Source organism: Poromitra crassiceps (assembly GCF_964638095.1).
Source record: "Poromitra crassiceps genome assembly, chromosome: 14".
Classification (NCBI taxonomy): Eukaryota; Metazoa; Chordata; class Actinopteri; order Beryciformes; family Melamphaidae; genus Poromitra; species Poromitra crassiceps.
The window spans coordinates 18,548,435-18,570,163 of NC_139633.1; the positions used below are offsets into that span (position 1 = coordinate 18,548,435).

The 21,729-nt window shown below is 42.6% G+C and overlaps 1 protein-coding gene across 1 annotated transcript; it reads left to right on the forward strand.

Annotated features, from left to right (window-relative positions):
• Nucleotides 1-5,312: 5,312 nt before the first annotated feature.
• On the forward strand, nucleotides 5,313-21,527 carry LOC310789043 (switch-associated protein 70-like; the record flags this gene model as incomplete). Its single annotated transcript, XM_083650646.1, has 11 exons — nucleotides 5,313-5,458; nucleotides 9,465-9,605; nucleotides 11,144-11,317; nucleotides 12,027-12,254; nucleotides 13,358-13,504; nucleotides 13,963-14,071; nucleotides 16,060-16,241; nucleotides 19,416-19,523; nucleotides 20,167-20,333; nucleotides 20,689-20,887; nucleotides 21,522-21,527. The coding sequence occupies exons 1-11, from the start codon at nucleotides 5,363-5,365 to the stop codon at nucleotides 21,525-21,527; spliced, it is 1,557 nt and encodes a 518-aa protein (XP_083506772.1). The 5' UTR covers nucleotides 5,313-5,362.
• Nucleotides 21,528-21,729: the final 202 nt, after the last annotated feature.

A 21,729-nucleotide genomic window follows, 5' to 3' on the forward strand; every position in this document is an offset into this window, starting at 1 on the left:
AGCAAGTGTATATACTGCTGGACTAACCCAACAGCAAGAGTATATACTGCTGGACTAACCCAACAGCAAGTGTATATACTGCTGGACTAACCCAACAGCAAGTGTATATACTGCTGGACTAACCCAGCAGCAAGAGTATATACTGCTGGACTAACCCAGCAGCAAGAGTATATACTGCTGGACTAACCCAGCAGCAAGAGTATATACTGCTGGACTAACTCAACAGCAAGAGTATATACTGCTGGACTAACCCAGCAGCAAGAGTATATACCGCTGGACTAACTCAACAGCAAGAGTATATACTGTAACCCAGCAGCAAGAGCATATACTGCTGGACTAACCCAACAGCAAGAGTATATACTGCTGGACTAACCCAAGAGCAAGAGTATATACTGCTGGACTAACCCAGCAGCAAGAGTACTGCTGGACTAACCCAACAGCAAGAGTATATACTGCTGGACTAACCCAGCAGGAAGAGTACTGCTGGACTAACCCAGCAGCAAGAGTATATACTGCTGGACTAACCCAGCAGCAAGAGTACTGCTGGACTAACCCAACAGCAAGAGTATATACTGCTGGACTAACCCAAGAGCAAGAGTATTGCTGGACTAACCCAGCAGCAAGAGTATATAATGCTGGACTAACCCAGCAGGAAGAGTACTGCTGGACTAACCCAGCAGCAAGAGTATATACTGCTGGACTAACCCAGCAGCAAGAGTATACAATATACTGCTGGACTAAGCCAGCAGCTAGAGTATATACTGCTGGACTAACCCAGCAGCAAGAGTATATACTGCTGGACTAACCCAGCAGCAAGGATATACTGCTGGACTGTAACCCAGCAGCCTCCCAAAGCCACAGGATCGGGTGTCGGCCATCTTCACATGCAAGCATTGCTCTACATCAGTGGTTCTCAAACTTTATTAGCTTCAGTACCCCCTTTCCCTGATTTGTGAATCCCCTTTACCCGACTACATTTTGATTAGAAAAAAAATACACAAGCGGACGAATATGCAATGAGTGAATGATACCTTTTGAAGAATAGAACTATAAGAAATTGAGTGAAAGAGTTGCAACTAGTGCCTCCTGAGCAGATTTAACGCTTAATTTATTTTCATGATTTGTTCTGACCATTTTACATTTTCCCCTTTCTCTCAAGTACCCCCTGTAATATCTCCACATACAGTACGTGTCCCACAGTTTGAGAACATTGACATATTTGGGAACCACTGCTCTACATGTTACCGAAACTATGTAAAGCGGAAAGCCTGATACAATTATTCTGCTGATATGATTCTTTGGACAGCCATGTGATGTCCAGATATGAATGGAGATTTCATAAGATGGCAGGCGTTAAAAATTGAGTTTGACTCAATTGGTATCTGTGAAATGGGCTTGGTAGATAGATCTATTAGAAGAGGGACTTGAGCTACCTAATGTCCTGGCATAATCACTATGATATATTAAACATAACCAGATAGGCTAATGAGGTCAATACATTAATGGCTTAATTGGCAAATATATTATGTCAACATACAGTACATGTCTTCACATAACACGTACACACATATAAACTCAGTATCTTCGAAAACAAGGAGTTACTGTAAAATGCAAATCAGTTTTCCTCAATATGTAAATGTGTGCAGGGTGCCTCAACAGCTCATCGTAGAAGAGAGAATGTGTAAACGTACGCCATCTGCTGGCTGCATTCAAAGAAATCACCCCATTTCCCTAAACGGTGATTTTAGATGGATACATTTCCATACATGGAAATGCAATGTAGGTAACACAGGTATTTGTAAGAAATATTCAGATACAAAATAGAAGCTTTTCTACTGGTAGAGAGAATTCAATAGGTTTAAAGTAAAGTTTAGTTTCCTTTACCAAGACAGTAAACAGTTTTTTTTGGGTGAATTTACATTTGTGAATGTGAAATTTAGCAAGGATAATTATCAGATCGATTATGTAGGACTGGTTCTTACACTTAATGTTTGTCCATAAAACCAAACCAAACATTTTCAAATAAAAGAAAAGTCCTCACAAACATTATCAATAATGAATCTGGAGATATCTTTCCACAGCTTTTTTGTAGGCTATATGAGCAGTACCAGAACAGATGGAAAATATTTTTTGGTTGATCTTTGCAGAATGAGCAGTTTACATCAATATCAGGCTTAATTATTCAGGGAGCAGTTGGTTGGGTATTTGTGAATTATACGGAATGAAACCTCTACCTCTAACTTTATTGGTTAGTAGAAATGTATGAGGCAGTGACCAACCTCAGACCAACTAATGCCAGTGACTAAATTATTTCAATAAGAACAATCATACGGGATCGAAACATCTTGGAACAGAACAAATAGCTCCGTTATTATTTTTAGGGAGCGATGAGAAACAGGTTTTCCCAACAAGGTGCCTGTAGGCCTATAGGGGATGAGTAACAGAACTATGAGTAACCTCGCGTCACCAGGTAATTCTCGGCGAGAAAAGGGGATGAGAGAATCCTTTCAAAAGCATAACACCTGATGGAATAGCTCCAAATACCATTGCATATTCCCTATAGGCGTGACAGGAAACATACAAAAAGGAATTCCTCAGAAGAAAACCTTCAGGATTAAACAATTTAGGATGCAAGTAACAAGTTACCAAACCAGCACTGAAGAGACAAAGATTTATTCTTAAAATCTTTGTTCCAAATAAAATATTTGGGTGAAAATGTTTGAAAATCATTGACCAATCCATCAGAGCTTGCCTATAAGGCAGACAGTTTTGCTGGATTTTTCTCAAAAGCATAATTATAATATAGGTATATATTAGGCTATATATATATAGGTAGGCTATATATTATTTTTTCCGGGTTAGAGCTCCCAGCCGTCACGGCGCTCAACAGCACCACTCTGGTCGAAAGCTCGGTAAAAAAAATAATATCACCAGCACAGACTTCGGATGAAAAGAGGCATTTATGTGCAGCGTCAGACTTTGCCGTCTATAAGCAATGAAATATATCTTCTTCTCAAGTAGGTGTCTTTTAAATGTTTATGTGACATTGTAGTAATCCAGGGAATATAAAGTATAATCCAGCAGCAGGAATAAAGAGGGAGGCGCTTGATTTAGATGCAAGTAAAACAGAGCGCTTTTATTGCACAATGCACACTCTGCACTCATTCTGACAACACCACACTCATTCCAACTTCCCGGTTTAGGTTTTTAATACCACCCTGACGTCACCGCGTCGGCGCGCGGGCCGTCTGGGTAGTGTAGTGAATGACTGTCAATCTCAGTGTGCGCAGTCACCACAAGGTAAATGTGCGTATCGCTGATTAGACAGCTTGGGAGCGAGAGTCGTAGCAATTGTCTACCCGGAAAGAGTCATAACGGGGCTATGGGGAAATGTTAAGTGGGTCCCAACACCGGCGCTAATGCCCAGTATGAAGCGCCCGGCTAGCGGATCAGGCAGCAGGCTACTTATAATAATAATAACAACAACAACATTCCCTTAGAATAGGAGGGATCAGAGCAGCATTTTGATAAACAAACCGCGTCACTGGGTGGCAACGGCAATGGAACCCTATGGAGTCCAAGTGGCGCGACCCAGCGAGCATTTTTCGGTTGAAAAGACGTTTAAAAAACGTTTAGGGTCAACGTTGAAAAAACGTGCAAGGAAGGTTTGAAAGTGAAAGTTTTTTCACCCACTATTTGCAGACGTTTATTGAACGTTCAGATTTAGACCATATTTCACCAGGTTCTTAAATTAAAAATTCAGCAGCGCACACGGGATTCGAACCCCGCTTTCCCACATTCAAGCCAGTCCGCTTAACGCGCTGAGCTATACATTTCCTTATACTCTATAGAGAGCTGGGCACATATATACTCTATCTTGCACACAACTTGTAGACTACATGATTGTCGACGATCGGGAGTTAAGTTAGACTATTATATTAATGTAACAGACTAAAATTATGTTGTGTGTGTGTGTTGTCTATAGGCTGTAGCCTATGGCTTCAGAGGTTACTTCATTTAACACCAGAGACTGAGGAGGTACACAGAGCCTTGTATACAGCTGTTACAATAACATAGCGTTCCGCACTTGGTGCAGACCGGTGCAGACTTGCTTTGGTCTAGTCTAGTCAGTCACGGTTAGTATAGCTAGCAATTAAGTACTTGCGCATGCACGTTGCGGCAGGAACTGAATTCATTATTTTATAGTATTGCGCTAAACTATTAACCATAGTTGTGTCCTGGAAGCTTTTTGCTGGCACCACATAGCCTATATAGTCCCATATTTATGATATTTCATGTGACATAAAATGCGTTGAAATGTAGTTTTCGTATAGACCAGATTTCAACGCTCAGTTACACAATAAAATGGACAAATGCCAATCCACACACTATCAATATTGCCTCTATTCCAAGCTACAACAAATGTTTTAACAATATGATGAACCAAATTGTGTTTTTTTACACGTTGACGTTGTAACCGCATTTTAGCCGGTTGAAAAGAGGGTGAAATTAGGTCTTAGACGTTCAAACCCAATATCACCCAGATTTCAACTAAAAATCAACGTTGAAAAAACGTTTTGTGCTCGCTGGGGAGGCGTGAGTGCAGTCAGACTCTAGCCGGCTAACTCTGTTTACATTTTAAAACCTGCAACAGTTCACAAAACTTTAACACGACATGCATATAGCCTACATCAAATTCTGCTCTCTCAGAATGTCAAAATATAAGCGATGTGATGTAGCCTATAGTTTTTGAGATATTAACGTTTGTTTCACACAACTCATACTATTAACTGCCGCGGGGTTCCGCATTTCTGGGTGGCAAGTGACGTCACGCTGATTCGTCCTATAGAGACAGTCCGCATGTCTGGGAACGCCCACAAAATGTTAAACGGCTGGTGCGTGAGTGGGGTAAAACCGCCCATATATCGCAATGGGCTGACTCACCAAAAAGGAAGGTGCTGCGGCTCTAACGACAGTTTTGGGGATTCTAGAGCAGAACACAAGACGTCTATTCAGATGTGCGTTTACTGCGGTGGTTGAATCCCCCCTGATCGTGTCTGCCTGGGCTGGGCTAGCAGCTAAATTCTAACTTTGCTGAATGGATAGAAAGGGGGATTTACCCCACGCTGACCACGCCCCCACCCAGGCGCCAGCTAACCCAGCGTCTATGACGAGACATCGCTTCAACCTATTCAAGAACATCTTTGAATTTAGGCAACGCGCACGCACGTGCGCGCGCACACACACACAGAGAGAGATGGAGGGAGAGGGAGAGGGGGAGAGAGAGGCGCCGCTATACAGTGACAGCAGACCCCAGCAGACCCCCTGGCCTGGCCTATCTGGTGCTGTGGGAGTCTGGAAGATGTGGCTGCGGGACGAGGTGTTGAAATCCATATGGCACGCGTTCACGGCGCTGGACCTGGATCAGAGTGGAAAAGTTTCCAAATCTCAGTTGAAGGTAGTAGCCTATAGGCTACGATTCGGTGTTTCTTTCGATGAGAGTTGCTTCAGGCTTAGAGATCAATATTTATTGTTTTGAAGGGACAGTCTAAAGTCAGACTTTCTGGGTAGATGACTTGCGGGAATTCTCTCGTCTGGTGGCATCGCGGTCAAGACGATGTTTGCTGGGTAGTTGGCTACTGTATCGAATTACGGTTAAGGCCAGTAGCGGAGCGTACGCCGGGGCAGAGGGTGCGGCCGCCACGGGCCCACTCGTCAGGGGGGCCCATCAAAAAAAAAAAATTTTTTTTTTTTTTTTTTTTTTTTTTTTTTTTTTTTTTTTTGCAGGCCAGGCCACCTGGCTGGCAACCTGTGTTTTTATTTTTCTTCTTCAGAACAAGCTTGTCTGTAAAGTGGCTTCACTGTAGTCTTTCTTGGACATAATATTACTTGGCTCAGTGAGTGACAAATTGTGTTTTCGGATATAGGGGCTATCAGCTATTTTACAGTTGTGACTTAAAATGACTTTATTTAATAAAGTCAGTGGTGTGAGTCTGAGAGGAATTCAATCAATAGACAATAACATTGGTGTGTTTAAAATGAGATATTCCACTAAATATGGCTAAAACCGATTCAAACATGCAAAAAAGGCACATTTTTCTTCGCGGCCTGGCAGGTCCGGTTCTACGGGGGTGCAAAAGCATGCATTGCACCCTTATTTGTCTGCATGCTCAGTTGAAAAGTAAAAAAATGTATAAATGCTACAGCTGCACACTTAGGCCGTGTGTCCACCTAGCGTCTTTTCATCAGGTCCAGCGTCTTTTTTCAGTTGTTTCTAATGGGAGGAGAGCGTATGCGAGCGCACACGGACGTGTAGAGAAAGTGCGCACCGCCCAGCATATATTTTCGGCGTTTTTGTGCGCCCGACTCCCAGCGCTCCCAGCGCTTCAAGCTGAAAATATTTTAACTTTTCAGAAAGACGCTGGTGTCGGCTGCTCCTTTTCTGGTAACTAATCATATGGAAAAACTATCGCAACAGAGACAGAACGGCTCAATTGTGGGAGCAGATCGGCTAGACACTTAATATTTCTGGTGAGTGTTGAGCTAAATCACTGTATGTGTGTTGTTTGCTAATGTTAGCTGTCAGCTATCAAGCTACTACCGCACTGAGCTAACGTTAGTTTCAGACTGCTTCCTTGTATAATTGTGCGCCGAGATCCGCGCTTTCCAGCGTACTTCCAGCGTTTAACGTCGGAAAAAGACGCCAGGTGGACACAGGCCCTTACTGTTTAAACTTGAATTATAGTTGTTGTTTTTCTTTGTTCTTTGATGTGATTTTATGGCTTTTTGGCACCTATATGTAACCTTTTAAGGTTGAGATAATTGTATTATCATTATATGGTCCAAATATTTCAGTAAAGCACTTGAAACACTTGAAATATTCTTGCTTGGGTGGTATCATTCTACTTGAAATGATGGTCAAATGCATTATTTTTAGTAAAATAACATGTCAAATTTTTCGGCCGGCCGGCCTTTGGCCGGCCACCCGAGTGGGCCCGGCCTTCGGCCGGGCATCTGCACCCCTTCCTATCTAGGATGCACCCCTAGTCATCTTGTTCTGGAACCGGCCCTGCGGCCTGGCCTGGCCTTAAAAAAAAAAAAAAAATTTTTTTTTTTTTTTTTTTTTTTTTTTTGATGGGGCCCCCCTAAGAGCTTCGCCCCCTCTGGGCTGATAGGGTCGCTCCGCCCCTGGTTAAGGCACTCAACCTGTAGCTACTAACCATTCGAAGAGCCGAGCGTTTTGTTATGTTTCCATTTGTTCTGTTTGTTGCTGATGATGCGAGAATCGAGCCCCCCTGCTGCGGGATAAATGAAGGTGGCTGAGTCTCGCGTTGAGGCTATGATAACCTCAGCGGTAACACTTTACAATACTGTAACACAAAAATGGGTAGTTATTGAGGAACTCGTCAGGAACTAACCATTAGTTCATGAATAGTGATGAATTCCCTAGTAACAACTAATAGTCCAGGCATTTTACGCAAATATGTGGGTCAACCTCACACTAATTGCAACAAAACCAAACTCAACTGATATTGTATCCTCAACATGTCCTCAATGAAGGAAAAAAAGTGTTAAGGAAATGTATGAAGGGAAAGTTTTGAAAATGACCTAAATATGATGGTAGCCTATGGAAGCCTTTTTTTTTTTTTTTTAATGTGCCATAAATCTCATCACTTATATCCTGTATGTGTTTTTTGCTTCAAGGAGAAAATAAAAAAAATAAAAAATAAAATAAAATAAAATGTTAAAAAATAAATAAAAAAACGTTTTTGGTAGCATCATATAGGTCATTTTCAAAAATTTCCCTTCATACATTTCCTTAACACTTTTTTTCCTTCATTGAGGACATATTGAGGATACAAAATCAGTTGAGTTTGGTTTTGTTGCAATTAGTGTGAGGTCAAGTGACATTTTTACTGGACTATAAGTATGATGGCCTGCTTTACGTGAGGGGGCACAAACATGGTAACTAATGGTAAAGTAGGCTAATCATGAAGTAATGATGAACTCCTATAGTAACAACTAAGTATGATAGCCTGCTTTACTTGAGGGTGCACAAATATGGTAACTAATGGTGAAGTAATCATTAACTAATGATTAATTCTATTAACAACTATGGTAACTAATAGTCTGTTCTTAAGTAACTACCCATTAACTACTCATGAACTAGCGGGGAAAAATTAAGGAAGTAATCATTACTTACTCGTTCATTAACATGGTAACTAATGGTCAGTTCTTAAGTAACTACCATTAAGGATCTTTAAGGAACTACCATAGGGTCATTAAGGAACTACCCATTAACTACTCATGAACTAGTGAAAGAAAAAAAGAAAAAAAAATTTTTTTTAAGGAAGTAATCATTACTTACTGGTTCGTTAACATGGTAACTAATGGTCAGTTCTTAAGTAACTACCATTAAGGAACTACCTATTAACTATTCATGAACTAATGGTTCATTCCTGACTCGTTCCTTAGTAACTACCCAATTTTTGTGTTACAGTATTGTAAAGTGTTACCACCTCAGCTTCTATATCATCAGTGTATGCAGCGACACAGCTCTTTGGTCCGTCAGAAGAGTTGTTTTCTGAGTGGTAGCACGTCCAAAACTATACATGATTGATGGTGACTGAGGGAGACCGAGTATTGCTTGATTCCAATATCATGTGTGTGTTGCTTGTGGTTGCTTGTCTAACAGCGTTGTGGTACTTGCAGCAACCCATGTTAAGGGCTTGTCCAGGGGTGGATTCGAACTGCCGACCCTGGGCTTGGGAGTCCAGCATGTTAACCGCAACACCAAGAGAGCTAGCTCCCTTGGCGGAGCTGGTTAACATGCCTTTATACCTGGGGAGTGAGTTTAACCAATCCACTCGCTACCACTCGGGACTCACGAGGAATCTGTGCTGATTCAACTCGGTTACACTTGTCAAGTGGAGTGGAGGTGTGCGTGTGTGTGTGTGTGTGCGTGTGCGTGTGTGTGTGTGTGTGGGGGGGGTGTCTAGACATTCATACACTCGGGGTTAATTTTAGTCTTCAGTACAGCTGAATTCGGACTTGTCTGTCTTTTGACTGTGATAGGAAACGCATGCAAAGTCAAACCCTAGAACGCAGAAATCTGCATTGCCCTCACATAGCTTTTCAAATGCTAATAGCGTGTAATTCACCCATTATTAGGCTTATACAGCCTGAACTAGTAACAGTATGAAGCTGTGTCAGCCCAATGAAGGAAAATGAACAGGAGTAACGCTTGGCCAGTAGTAATGCTTGAAAAGAACACTGCCATGGTTTTGCATACATTGCTTGAACCTCACCTTTAAGTTATGCTTATGAGTTCTGAATGGTGCAGAATGTTGGGTTTGATGTAGTTTGATACCTTATCTTGATTTCTCTCACTACCCACTTGGCGCCATGCCTCTTTCTTTTTGATGTGATAGCATCTGTCTCACCTGAGTCATTACTTCACTCAGGTACTTTCTTACAACCTGTGCACGGTGATGAAGATCCCTCATGACCCTGTGGCCCTGGAACAGCACTTCAAGGAAGACAATGACGGGCCAGTGTCCAACCAGGGCTACATGCCCTACCTCAACAGGTTCATTCTGGACAAGGTGGGCACCGGGGAACGTTTGTTTTACTACCAGCAAAACAAACGTTAATGTTACAGATCCTGACCAACAACGTGTGTGTGTTGAATTGAACTAGCTGGCAGAAAACGGGCAGAATTACTGGCGGCTAACGTTAGGTTCGTGTGGGCTCAATTTTGAACATAACATTGAATTCACAGTTGAAGACTTGTTGTAACATTACTCACATTGGGTTGAAAACAGGAAATATTGTGAAGTTTCTTCTTTGTCTTAACATTTTCACAACAACACAAACGACTTCTCCTTATCCTCCCCTTCCCCTCCTCTACCACTTCTCTGAACTGGGGACAGGATACGCTTGTTTAATGGCGCCCGTGCATCGCGATTGAGTGGACTGGGCTTTTGTTATTATTAAATCTGCACAATTTTAATTCGAACAGATAATCACGATGCCATCGTCCATCGTGCCCACCCTGACTCGTGACATAATTCCGTCGTCTAAATGGATGATACCGAATTGATGAGTTATGATTAAAAATATATAATTTGGAAAACAAATCAATATTGTTTGACATTACACCGAACAAAGAAAGTCCTTGTGATTATCGTGAGCCTTAGGACAGACAGACAGCCACTGTTGGTGTATGGTGGTGGGAATGGGAATTGGGGAATCTTGTGTTTCTACTCTCGTCTAGATGCTGTAGTTTGACAAGCTGTCATGGAAAAATATGTTTGCTAAAATGACAAGTGTGCAAGTTAAAATAGTCTCCAACACTTTCAGCCCAGACCAACTGCTGTTTCCTCTGTCAAGGACTGTGTGACAGAATATGGTGACTAGTGGTGATCTTTGCGGTAGACTCTCCTCTTTTTAGTTACTACTAGGAACTAGGCGGTAGAGGAAATGTTTTTGCTTATAAGTGCTTTCTTGTAACCAAAAAGATTGAATTTTCTTTCTATGGTTATTGACAGCACAATGTATTCAAATTTGTAGATATCAAGGAGGGAAGCATCTTGTGTGATCAAACAGATGCAATATCTGAATCAACCTCCTTCACTTAACCCATTGATACCTGATGCAGCATTTGCGTGTGTATCCCTAATTTGTGTGTGTATCCCTTTGACGCGGTTCGCGGTCTTAAAGGGATACACACACAAATGCTGCATCAGGTATCAATGGGTTAAAGGCATTACTGTGTCTAATAAGATAATGAAAGATAATAGGATCTAATAGGATATTTGCCCTGCACCCTAGTTGGCGTGTTGTAACACAAACACACACATCTGTTGAAGTGTACCAGGCTTTCCTTCAGCTTTGTTGGCAATAACACTGATGCCATTAGTAACCTGCTTGAGTTCCACTATTTGTCCTCAGAGGCTATTTCCTGGCCTTTCTCTCTTCCACTCTCTGACTTGAATTGAAATGAGGCATTTGAGGACATCACGTTTGTACTTCACATCCTGCGGACAAAAGGAGACAAATGCCAGTCTCCTACTTAGCATTTGTAAACACGCTGGCCTTACGGGGTGCTGAGGCATTTGAATTCTGTGTTTTTTAACAACAGGTACAGGAGGATTTCGACATCCTGGAGTTCAACAAGATATGCTGGACGCTGTGCTACGGGAAAAATATCAGCAGCACTCTCAATCTCATCTCGAACGACGATGCCTTCAAAGTCTGGTGCATTTTCAACTTTCTGTCAGAGGACAAGTACCCGCTCATCATCATTACGGAGGAGGTGAGAAAGAGCCGACATGGAAACATACAGAAACGTTAATATCTGTCACATTCTCTGTTTGAGACGTTGTCTCTCGGCTATATTTCAATCATGAAAGACTGACTTCTACAGCATCATTTAGTCAGTGCACCCCATGCTGTACACGCCCCTTGTCATTCAGGGTGTGTATTAATTCCCTGCTCAAGTGACATCACTGATGATGTCACAACTGCTCGAGTGACATCACTGGTGACATCACAATTGCTTGAGTGACGTCCACTGGTGACGTCACAACTGCCCCTTTCTCCTGGTAGTATATAGAGCCCATCTCACTACGTCACTCACATTTGTGCAGTGATCACTCACATCTGGGCCGGCATCCTCAGCTGCTGTTCGTCATCACGGGAGCAGTTGTCTCGCCCCACCCCCTCCCCTGATCACCACCAACGTCATGGCTCCTGTAGAAATCCCTATGGGGGGGATTATCTATCCCATACGGCACTGACGCAACCCCTCTCTCATCTCAAGAGGAGCGTCATCATATCATGGAGTCATACGCCACGCTTACACTGTTTATTTGTTCAATACGGTTTATTAATCCTTTCTACGAGTCTCTCATTTTTGAAATATAGTAAAAGGGGAATGATTAGGACCCACCATGACCAAACATATCTTTCTAGCTATTTTGGACACTGGTTTAAGCTGTTTTATTGCATCTCTCCTCCGTTAGATTGAGTACTTCTTGCGTAAGCTGATGGAGGCCATGGGGAGTGGTTGGAACGAGGAGATGTTTGCGGATTACAAACTCCAGTTGAACATGAAGAATAACTGCCTGACTGCCTGGGAACTGATTGCACTGGTGGACATGGGTCACTTCAGCAAGGGCATGACCCGGCAGACCCTGTCCATGGGCATCACCGAGGTCTTCCAGGAGCTCATATTGGATGTGCTCAAGCAGGTGAGGCAGCACTCACTGATTGGCTTATCTGTTGTCTGTAGGACACATCCACCGGCATCAACTCCACTGATATGATGTCCCGCCACCATGGTGCATGGTGTGGACTTTCACACAATGTTATGAATAAGAAAGAACAATACATGATAGACACGCCATACTTTGACCACATCTTATAGTCCTCTCAAGTGGACTATAGGTGGATTTTCAAAGGATTTCAAGATCCCGTTTGCCCAGCATTACTGGATTTTTGAAACATATTTTGCTAACCACCATGGGGGAGATGTTGCATTAGTTCACAAAGCAAATTAAATACCATAGCACTTTTTCATTGTAGCTTCAAAACCCACCAGAATCGACCTGAACAAATGAAGAAACACATCACGTCAAGTCAGGCCATACTTTATTTGCCTAACACATTTCATTCACAGGAAAACTTGTTTTTTACGCAAAAACAGCAAAAATATAAAGATAGCAAAAACATTTATTTTCAGTAAACCGGACAAACAGTGTCTGTCAGGGGTGATGTGGTCTGTCTTTCTAGTCCCACTCCAAACCTGGGCTTCAACGTTCTGAATGAGTTGCAGCCATCCCACAGTGATCTTATTTTTTAGGTATTTTTAATGTGGTCAAAATCTTGTGACTGAAAGGGGATTGGAAACCCTTATTTGGGCCAAAAAAGTATACCTTGCTGCCTGCGTTTGCATATTGACAACGTGATCTTCCTGGAACTCCTCCTTAATGTTTTAAGATGTGTATTATGTAGTTAATGATATAGTTGACATAGTTCATGGACCAAAAAAAGAGGTGATCTCTGCACGACCGTGTGCATCAGGGAAATATGACAAGTAGAAGAGGCAGAAAGCTCCCACACACTGACTTCACTAAAAGCAAGACTTTTATTCAGAAACAATAATGCAACGTTTCGGTCAACCGACCTTCATCTGGCATATATAGTTCATGGACCACCCATAATCCATGTGTTATATGGAGACAAGTATGTTGACATAGAGATATTTGCTAATTAATGCATTAATCATCGTAATGAATGACCTCATTAGCATAACTGACTATGTTTAATATTGCCGTCACTCTGTATCCTGAAGGGCTACATGATGAAAAAGGGTCACAAAAGGAAAAACTGGACTGAGCGTTGGTTTGTGCTACGACCAAACTCGATGTCATACTATGTGCGTGAGGACCTCACAGACATGAGAGGAGAAATTATTCTGGATGGCAGCTGCTGTGTGGAGGTAAAACTTTATCCGTATAGTTTGGATGAATGCCAGAATCTTCTTATATCAAGTTAAGTTAAATTTAAGTTAAGTATATACCCCCGTGAGGAAATTCATCCTCTGCATTTGACCCATCCTCTACGAGTCTTCCTATAACTAGGGGCAGCCACAGTGCAGCACCTGGGGACAAGGAACCCTCATTTAGTCCACATTAGAGCCACAGACCCCCATTTGATGACATTTTGTCTCTCAGAACCAAAACTGAGAATATTTTCATTGTATGATTTTGTCCAGAATTCCCTGTCTATCTGTATTGTAGGTAGAGAGATCAAAGCTTTTTACTGAATGATTTCATTTAACGTTAGCTTAGAAACTATCAGTACAACCTAAACAGCAGCAGCAACTGTTGGAATTTTTGTATCTATAAAGTAAACCCACAATAGGGTTTAGAATGCCAATGTTAATCTCTCCTGCAGTCTCTCCCAGATAAGGAAAAGAAAAAATGCATGTTCATCATCAAATGCCTTTACGATACCTATGAGATCAGTGCCTCGGATAAAAAGAAGAAACAGGAATGGATCCAAGGTACAGTAGTGACTAGTCTTTACTCTGTAACCAACTCGTGGTTTGTCACAGTCTTTGCCGACTCACCAGTGCTTCTCCTGTACATTATCATCAGGATGTTGTGTAGATCAGTGGTTCTCCTGTACATTATCATCAGGATCTTGTGTAGATCAGTGGTTCTCCTGTACATTATCATCAGGATGTTGTGTAGATCAGTGGTTCTCCTGTACATTATCATCAGGATGTTGAGTAGATCAGTGGTTCTCCTGTACATTATCATCAGGATGTTGTGTAGATCAGTGGTTCTCCTGTACATTATCATCAGGATGTTGAGTAGATCAGTGGTTCTCCTGTACATTATCATCAGGATGTGGAGTAGATCAGTGGTTCTCCTGTACATTATCATCAGGATGTTGTGTAGATCAGTGGTTCTCCTGTACATTATCATCAGGATGTTGTGTAGATCAGTGGTTCTCCTGTACATTATCATCAGGATGTTGTGTAGATCAGTGGTTCTCCTGTACATTATCATCAGGATGTTGAGTAGATCGGTGGTTCTCCTGTACATTATCATCAGGATGTTGTGTAGATCAGTGGTTCTCCTGTACATTATCATCAGGATGTTGAGTAGATCAGTGGTTCTCCTGTACATTATCATCAGGATGTGGAGTAGATCAGTGGTTCTCCTGTACATTATCATCAGGATGTTGTGTAGATCAGTGGTTCTCCTGTACATTATCATCAGGATGTGGAGTAGATCAGTGGTTCTCCTGTACATTATCATCAGGATGTTGAGTAGATCAGTGGTTCTCCTGTACATTATCATCAGGATGTTGAGTAGATCAGTGGTTCTCCTGTACATTATCATCAGGATGTTGTGTAGATCAGTGGTTCTCCTGTACATTATCATCAGGATGTTGTGTAGATCAGTGGTTCTCCTGTACATTATCATCAGGATGTTGTGTAGATCAGTGGTTCTCCTGTACATTATCATCAGGATGTTGAGTAGATCAGTGGTTCTCCTGTACATTATCATCAGGATGTGGAGTAGATCAGTGGTTCTCCTGTACATTATCATCAGGATGTTGTGTAGATCAGTGGTTCTCCTGTACATTATCATCAGGATGTTGTGTAGATCAGTGGTTCTCCTGTACATTATCATCAGGATGTTGTGTAGATCAGTGGTTCTCCTGTACATTATCATCAGGATGTGGAGTAGATCAGTGGTTCTCCTGTACATTATCATCAGGATGTTGTGTAGATCAGTGGTTCTCCTGTACATTATCATCAGGATGTTGAGTAGATCAGTGGTTCTCCTGTACATTATCATCAGGATGTTGAGTAGATCAGTGGTTCTCAAACTTTTTCACATCAAGGACCCCCAAATGGACACAAATTAGACCATTTGATACGATTTTTGCTTTTAGAGGTTTTATTACAGAAAGTGTATGAAACCCACCAAAATTGTCATACATTTTGTCATTGTATTACTTATGGATGGCCACAGCTAATAAATTATTCAGCTTTTTGCTGTGGACCCCCTGGAACCTAGGAGTGGGGGTAAAAATAGATACAGCATAGTATCACGATATTTTGTGTGGCAATATATCGTATGAATGCCAAGTATCACGATATTTTATTATCTAAATTGTCAGGTGCGTGCAGCATTTATGACAGTGTTGGTTCTTAGATAAAACAAATGTTGGCAAACCTTTCCTCAGGGGACTTAATTTGCAGTGGAAAAAAGGTAATAAATCGCAATACAGTATATCGAAATATCGCAATACTCAATATCGCAATAGTAGCATATCACAAACGTGACTTTAGTGTCGTGATAATATCGTATTTTTGGTGGCATCTGGTGAGTCTCACCCCTACAGGAACCCCCTCAAGGATGGTCCCTGGATCCCACTTTGAGAACCACTGTTGTACAGTAGATCAATCAGCCAGACCAAAGTGACTGTATACCAGAGGAGTGACTGTGCTCTGCCTTCACCCCCTGGTGGCAGCTATCCAGACGTGCATCCAGCTGCTGCGGCTGGGGCTGCCGTCTCCGCACCGCGCCTCCCGGCTGCGGCGCAGGGAGCTGCGGCAGAGGCAGCAGGCTGAGCAGGACCAGCTGGAGGACAGGATGAAGCAGCTGCAGATGACCAGCGAGAGCAAACAGAGACAGCTGGATGCCATGAGGAAGGTACTCTTCTACGCTAAACTCCGCTACGCCTGGACACTGACATTTAGAAGGATTTCCCACCGTTTTCACTCCAGTATCCATTTGCAAAACTGAAATGTCATATTTAGGTATGAATTCACAACTCGCGCTGCTTTCAGTTAGTATTTCTGTCTCAAACATGCCGTATTGAACAATGATGATTCTATTATGGGGGGCCGTTTTCTCCTATTAAGCCCTGCCTGATTTTCTACCACTTTCTCTCTGTTCGCCTAGCTTTGTTCCAGTCAAACTTTATTTAGCATTAGTTTTCATTGTGAATTAGAAAATGGTCGGGGGGGGGGGCACTCTTCACCCTATCGCTAGTCTCGCTGGCCAGCCTCCTCTCCCTTCCGTCCGAGGAGTCTGGTGCCGCAGGTCTCCATAACTGGGATAAACCCTCCCCTGCTCTACTCTGCTCCCCCATTGGAGCGACTGTTTCGGTGGCAGCCGGATGTCCGCTCCCGGCTTATTACAAGCTCTGTCATTGGCTCCGACCATGTCAATCAGAGCGGCTTCCGCTCCCTCCTCCCTGGGTGTCGCTGTAAATAGTGCCCTGCCGCCGCAGTGAAAACAACAACGCTAACTAGCTAGCAAGCTAACGGCGGAAACCTACACGCTAGCTCGTTGCTACACGCTGAAAACGGCAAGTTGGATTGTTTGAAACTATTTTCCAAGGGCACATGCCGCTAAGCGCCGCCCATCGAAATCCCACCCCTGGGCCGCAAGTGTACTGATATGATGGATTGAGGTGAGGACTTAGCCTGGACCTAATAATAGATTCTTTGAACACATATGCTAGATAAGGCATTCAACACAACATATGCAGTGTATGCTGCATTGTCTCTACTGACTATTTTCAAGTTCACTAGACAGAGTGAAAGGTCAGAGCGTACCCACACGGCCTCTTTTCCTGCTTATAATCCCCTCCATCTCTTTCCTTCCCTCCTACTTCTTTCTTCTATGTGAATAGAAATGAGCCAGACTAAATAGACGTTGAATATAAACCATTTTATAGATGTGGATTTAAAGATTTCATTGTGTTTATGTGTGTGGACACTCAGGGACACATTCGCCCTGTTCCAAACCGGTCCCTATTACAGAAATAGTACACTCTATAGTGTGTTGGCCATTTTGTACGAGTGTCTGAATTCTCAACTGTTAATTTGATTCATTATATAGTCCACTATAAAATACCCACAATGCACTGCAATTTCTTGTGAACGGCAGATGTACCTTACACTTTCTCCCATACACCACAATGCAATGCTGTCGTGTGAGAGTGAGGTAGCGTCCGAAACTTTGATCCTTCCCCAAATAGTTCACTATATGATAATCACTACACGGGGAATAGTGAATGAGTGAACCATTCCGAACACGGCTAGTTTGATATTTTAGCTCCAGACTTGTGTGACTGTTAATGTCAAATACACAATAACTACAAAGTTATAGTGTAGACTGACAGCTTTTATTTGCAGGCATAATGGATGAACTGCTAATTAACTAAATATGTTTCTGTTCATGGTCCCCCCTTTAGGATTATATTGGAAAATAAATCTGACTGTGCAGTGACTTCTAGAATGCTGCAGTCCGTAACCAGTGTGTTGATATGTTAATGTCAGGTTTTAGTGCATTGCTATGATATCTGTGACTTTATCCAGCTCTAACTGTCTTTGAGGCAGTATGCAGTACTTGGTCTGCTAAATTAATATGACTGATCTAGAGCTGCAGCGATTAATCGATTAATCAATCGACAGAAAATTAATCGACAACTATTTTGATAATCGTTTTGAGTACAATTTTAAGAGAAAAGGTACAAATTCTCTGATTCCTGCTTCTTAAATGTGAATATTTTCTGGTTTCTTTACTCCTATATGACAGTAAACTGATATTATCTTTGAGTTGTGGACAAAACAAGGCATTTGAGAGCGTCATCTTAGACTTTGGGAAACACTCATTTCATTTGCTACCATTTTCTGACATTTTATAGACCAAACAACTACTAATCGAGTAATCAAGAAAATCATCGACAGATTAATCGATTATGAAAATAATCGTTAGCTGCATCCCTAGACTGATCATGTATCAATCAGCCTTGAATCATCATCCTTACAAATATAACCAATATGAATAACCTTAATAGCTGTTTCTCCCTTTTTCTCCCTATTTTATTGTTACTTTAGATCACAAGTAATAACAACAGACCAAACCATCAGACAATGTGCTGCTGTCCAGTGTTATGGAGCTCATCTGCATTTCTTACTGCTTACATCGCTGTAATAGTATTACAATGTTTATATAGTGTTTCTCCATTAGTTGTCAGAAACATCACGTTTTTGGGGAGATTATGGGTTAGGGGAGATTATGTAGCTTTTTACTTCCAGTTTATCTGGTCTGACTCTTGAAACTAGTGCTAAACTGGAACAAAAGACTTAAAAAACAGTTTAAGTCTTTCATGTTGGTGTAGTTCACTGTGGGAAAAGTAGTAGGCTATGATACAGTCAGCAGTACAGAAGAAAGGGGAAGCAAAAGCTGCTATGCAACATTGTGTTGTAGGGAAGTGAGCACCTGCTTCAAATGGAAGGCAAACGGTTTGACCTGTGTTCTGCACAACTGCTGTGGTTCTTTACATCACATTACATTGAAGAACTCTCACTTCTGCTTTTCCCCTGCCAGATGGATTTCTTCATATCTTTACACTAGGCGTCACGTCACTCGAGCAGTAGTGATGTCATCATTCTTGACATTGAGACATGATCAATGCACAATTTGCCCAACTAGCATGCTCAGCCTGAGTGACATTACTGATGATGTCATAAAGTCAATGCACTGGTCACATTTGACATTGTGACATCACCCGCTCACAATTGCTGAAGTGAGCATGCTCAGCCCAAGTGATATCACTGATAAGGGCATGCACGTGTGTGTGTGTGTGTGTGTGTGTGTGTGTGTGTGTGTGTGTGTGTGTGTGTTTTGATTTTGTGGACCGAGAGTGACTTATAGAGCTTCTGCCCAGCTATGCTGGCCGTAGCTAAAAAGCCAGAGAACAAGTTTCTTTATACAGTCTCGTCAGTCTTTAAGGGATTGTCCCGACCCCTCCAGAGTCCAGTCAACAAAGAAGTAACAGCTCTTGGCTTTTTTGTCCTTTGTGCCTCACAGAAAGTGGAAGAGACAGCGGCCAAAGCTGCAGTGGAGGAGCGTAGGAGGGAGCAGACTCAGACAGACCTGCAAGATCACTACAGATTGGACCTAGAGAGAGAGAAAATGGTAACCGCACTGACAGCTCCTCTTCTGACCCTGCTGATGTGGGATCATACATGATACAGATACACTACACATGTTGGGGACACACCAAGATGTTCAGATGTTAGATGTTCAGAAACAAAACAAATAGCCTGGTAAACACAGGATAACTTTACGCATACATCTGATTAAGTTTCAATCATCCATGTCACCCCTTCATGTGTGGCAGGCAGCAAGCCAAGCACCCTTCCAGGAAATATACACATGCCATTTTAATGTCATGGCTCATGGAGTCCCATGATGATGAGTCATCTTTTTGTCATAATATTCACTGTCTCACTATCATTGCAGTGAAAGCAGGTCTTTCCACTTCATATTCATCTCAGATAACATAAAGATAACATAAAGATCCAGATCAACTTCATTGACTGCTGAGGAGAAATTGTGCCATTGCAATGACAAAGAATAGGATGCAGAGAAAGCCAAAGTAAATGCCACATATTGAACATTAAAGACAGTGTCCTCATGAGTGCTATATCGTATCATTATTGATATATTGTTACAAAACATATTCTATGTTTGTGTGTGTGTGTGTGTGTGTGTGTGTGTGTGTGTGTGTGTGTGTGTGTGTGTGTGTGTGTGTGTGTGTGTGTGTCCACTCCCTCAGATGCGTGAGCAGATGGAGGAGCAGGTGGCGCAGCAGTCCAGTGAGCTGGAGCAGCACCTGCAGCGCGTGCGGGAGCTGGAGGACCTGTACCACAGCCTGGAGGAGGCCTGTGAGCACGAGAGGCTGGCCAGGCAGGACCAGGAGGCCATGCGCAAGCTGCAGGCCAGGTCACACACACACACACACACACACACACACACACACACACACACAATCTTTGTTGATGGTTACACACACACGGACACACACACACAGACACACTGACACATACACTGACACACACACTGACACACACGTCACACACACACACACACACACACACACACACACACACACACACACACGTGCATGCCCTTTGTTGATGGTTGGTTGATGATGATGGCTTAATGGTTTAAAATGTTATCCTTTAAGTAATAAAAGTGATTTTGGGGCCTAGCGTGTGGGTGCTACTCATTTTTGTTCTCTGCTGTACAATAGGTTTTTACGTATATCTGTGTCTGTGACTGTGTCCGCCCCCTACAGGCTGCTGGAGGAGGAGGCAGCGAAGCGGACGGAGCTGGAGCACATCCACCTCCAGCAGCAGAGGGCGCTCTCTCAGAGTCAGGCCGAGAAGAAGGAGCTGGAAGCCGAGCGGCTGGCCAAGGAGGAAGCCCTGCAGGCGGCCATGCTGCAGCTGGAGGTCCTGCAGAAGGACAGGCAGGGGGCGCTGGAGCAGTTCGAGGTCAGGGAACTTTATTGAACATGTCGGTTTTGTCATCTGATCGTAAACATTGGACTGTCCAAATATAGTGTTATCTATCTAAACATTGTTTACTGGGTTTTACCCATCTGAAAGCCTGACATGAGCAGCTAACATTGTCTGACACTGACTGAAGAGTAATAACAGCCATGATACATGGAAGCCACTTCTGCTTCATGTACTCTGTGTATTACTTACACTTACTGCTGCGTCTCATTGTGGCTTCCTCTTTTCATTTAGCTGAAAACAATCTCGCTAACAACTACTCTGACCTCTGTCAAACTACATTACATGCCACATTTTCTCTATTTTGCTGATGCTTTCATCCAGAGGCAATTAAGCAATTTCAATTAGTGCAGCAGTGGGAGGATTAGCTAGAAATCATGTCCCACCGGTATTACAATCAGCCAGTAATGAGGAGTACAAGGGTCAATAATGCAGAGTCAAGTGCTACAGTAAGTAAGCCAATGAGAGACAGTAAGTGGACCTGTCTCCAAGTGGTTTGACACCATCATCACCACCGACAGCTCATACTGTCCCTGTGAATGACTCAAAGCCAAGCCATTACACTTCTTTATCTGTTTGCACTCCACTGACATCTGTTGGGTGTTCATAGGTATGACACTAATAGCATGGACAGAGTAACCGATGGCTGTCGTCAGTTGCTGTTCTTTTCAGATTACACAACTTGCTGTCTTGTGATCGGGAGTCTTTGTGTCGTTTTGGTCAGAGCCGTGTATATAGAAGAGTCGGGACATCTCCATTCACTGCTGCAGACAGCTGTGTCTGCCTCACTGCACTCTCATTGGCTGCAGCACGTTCAT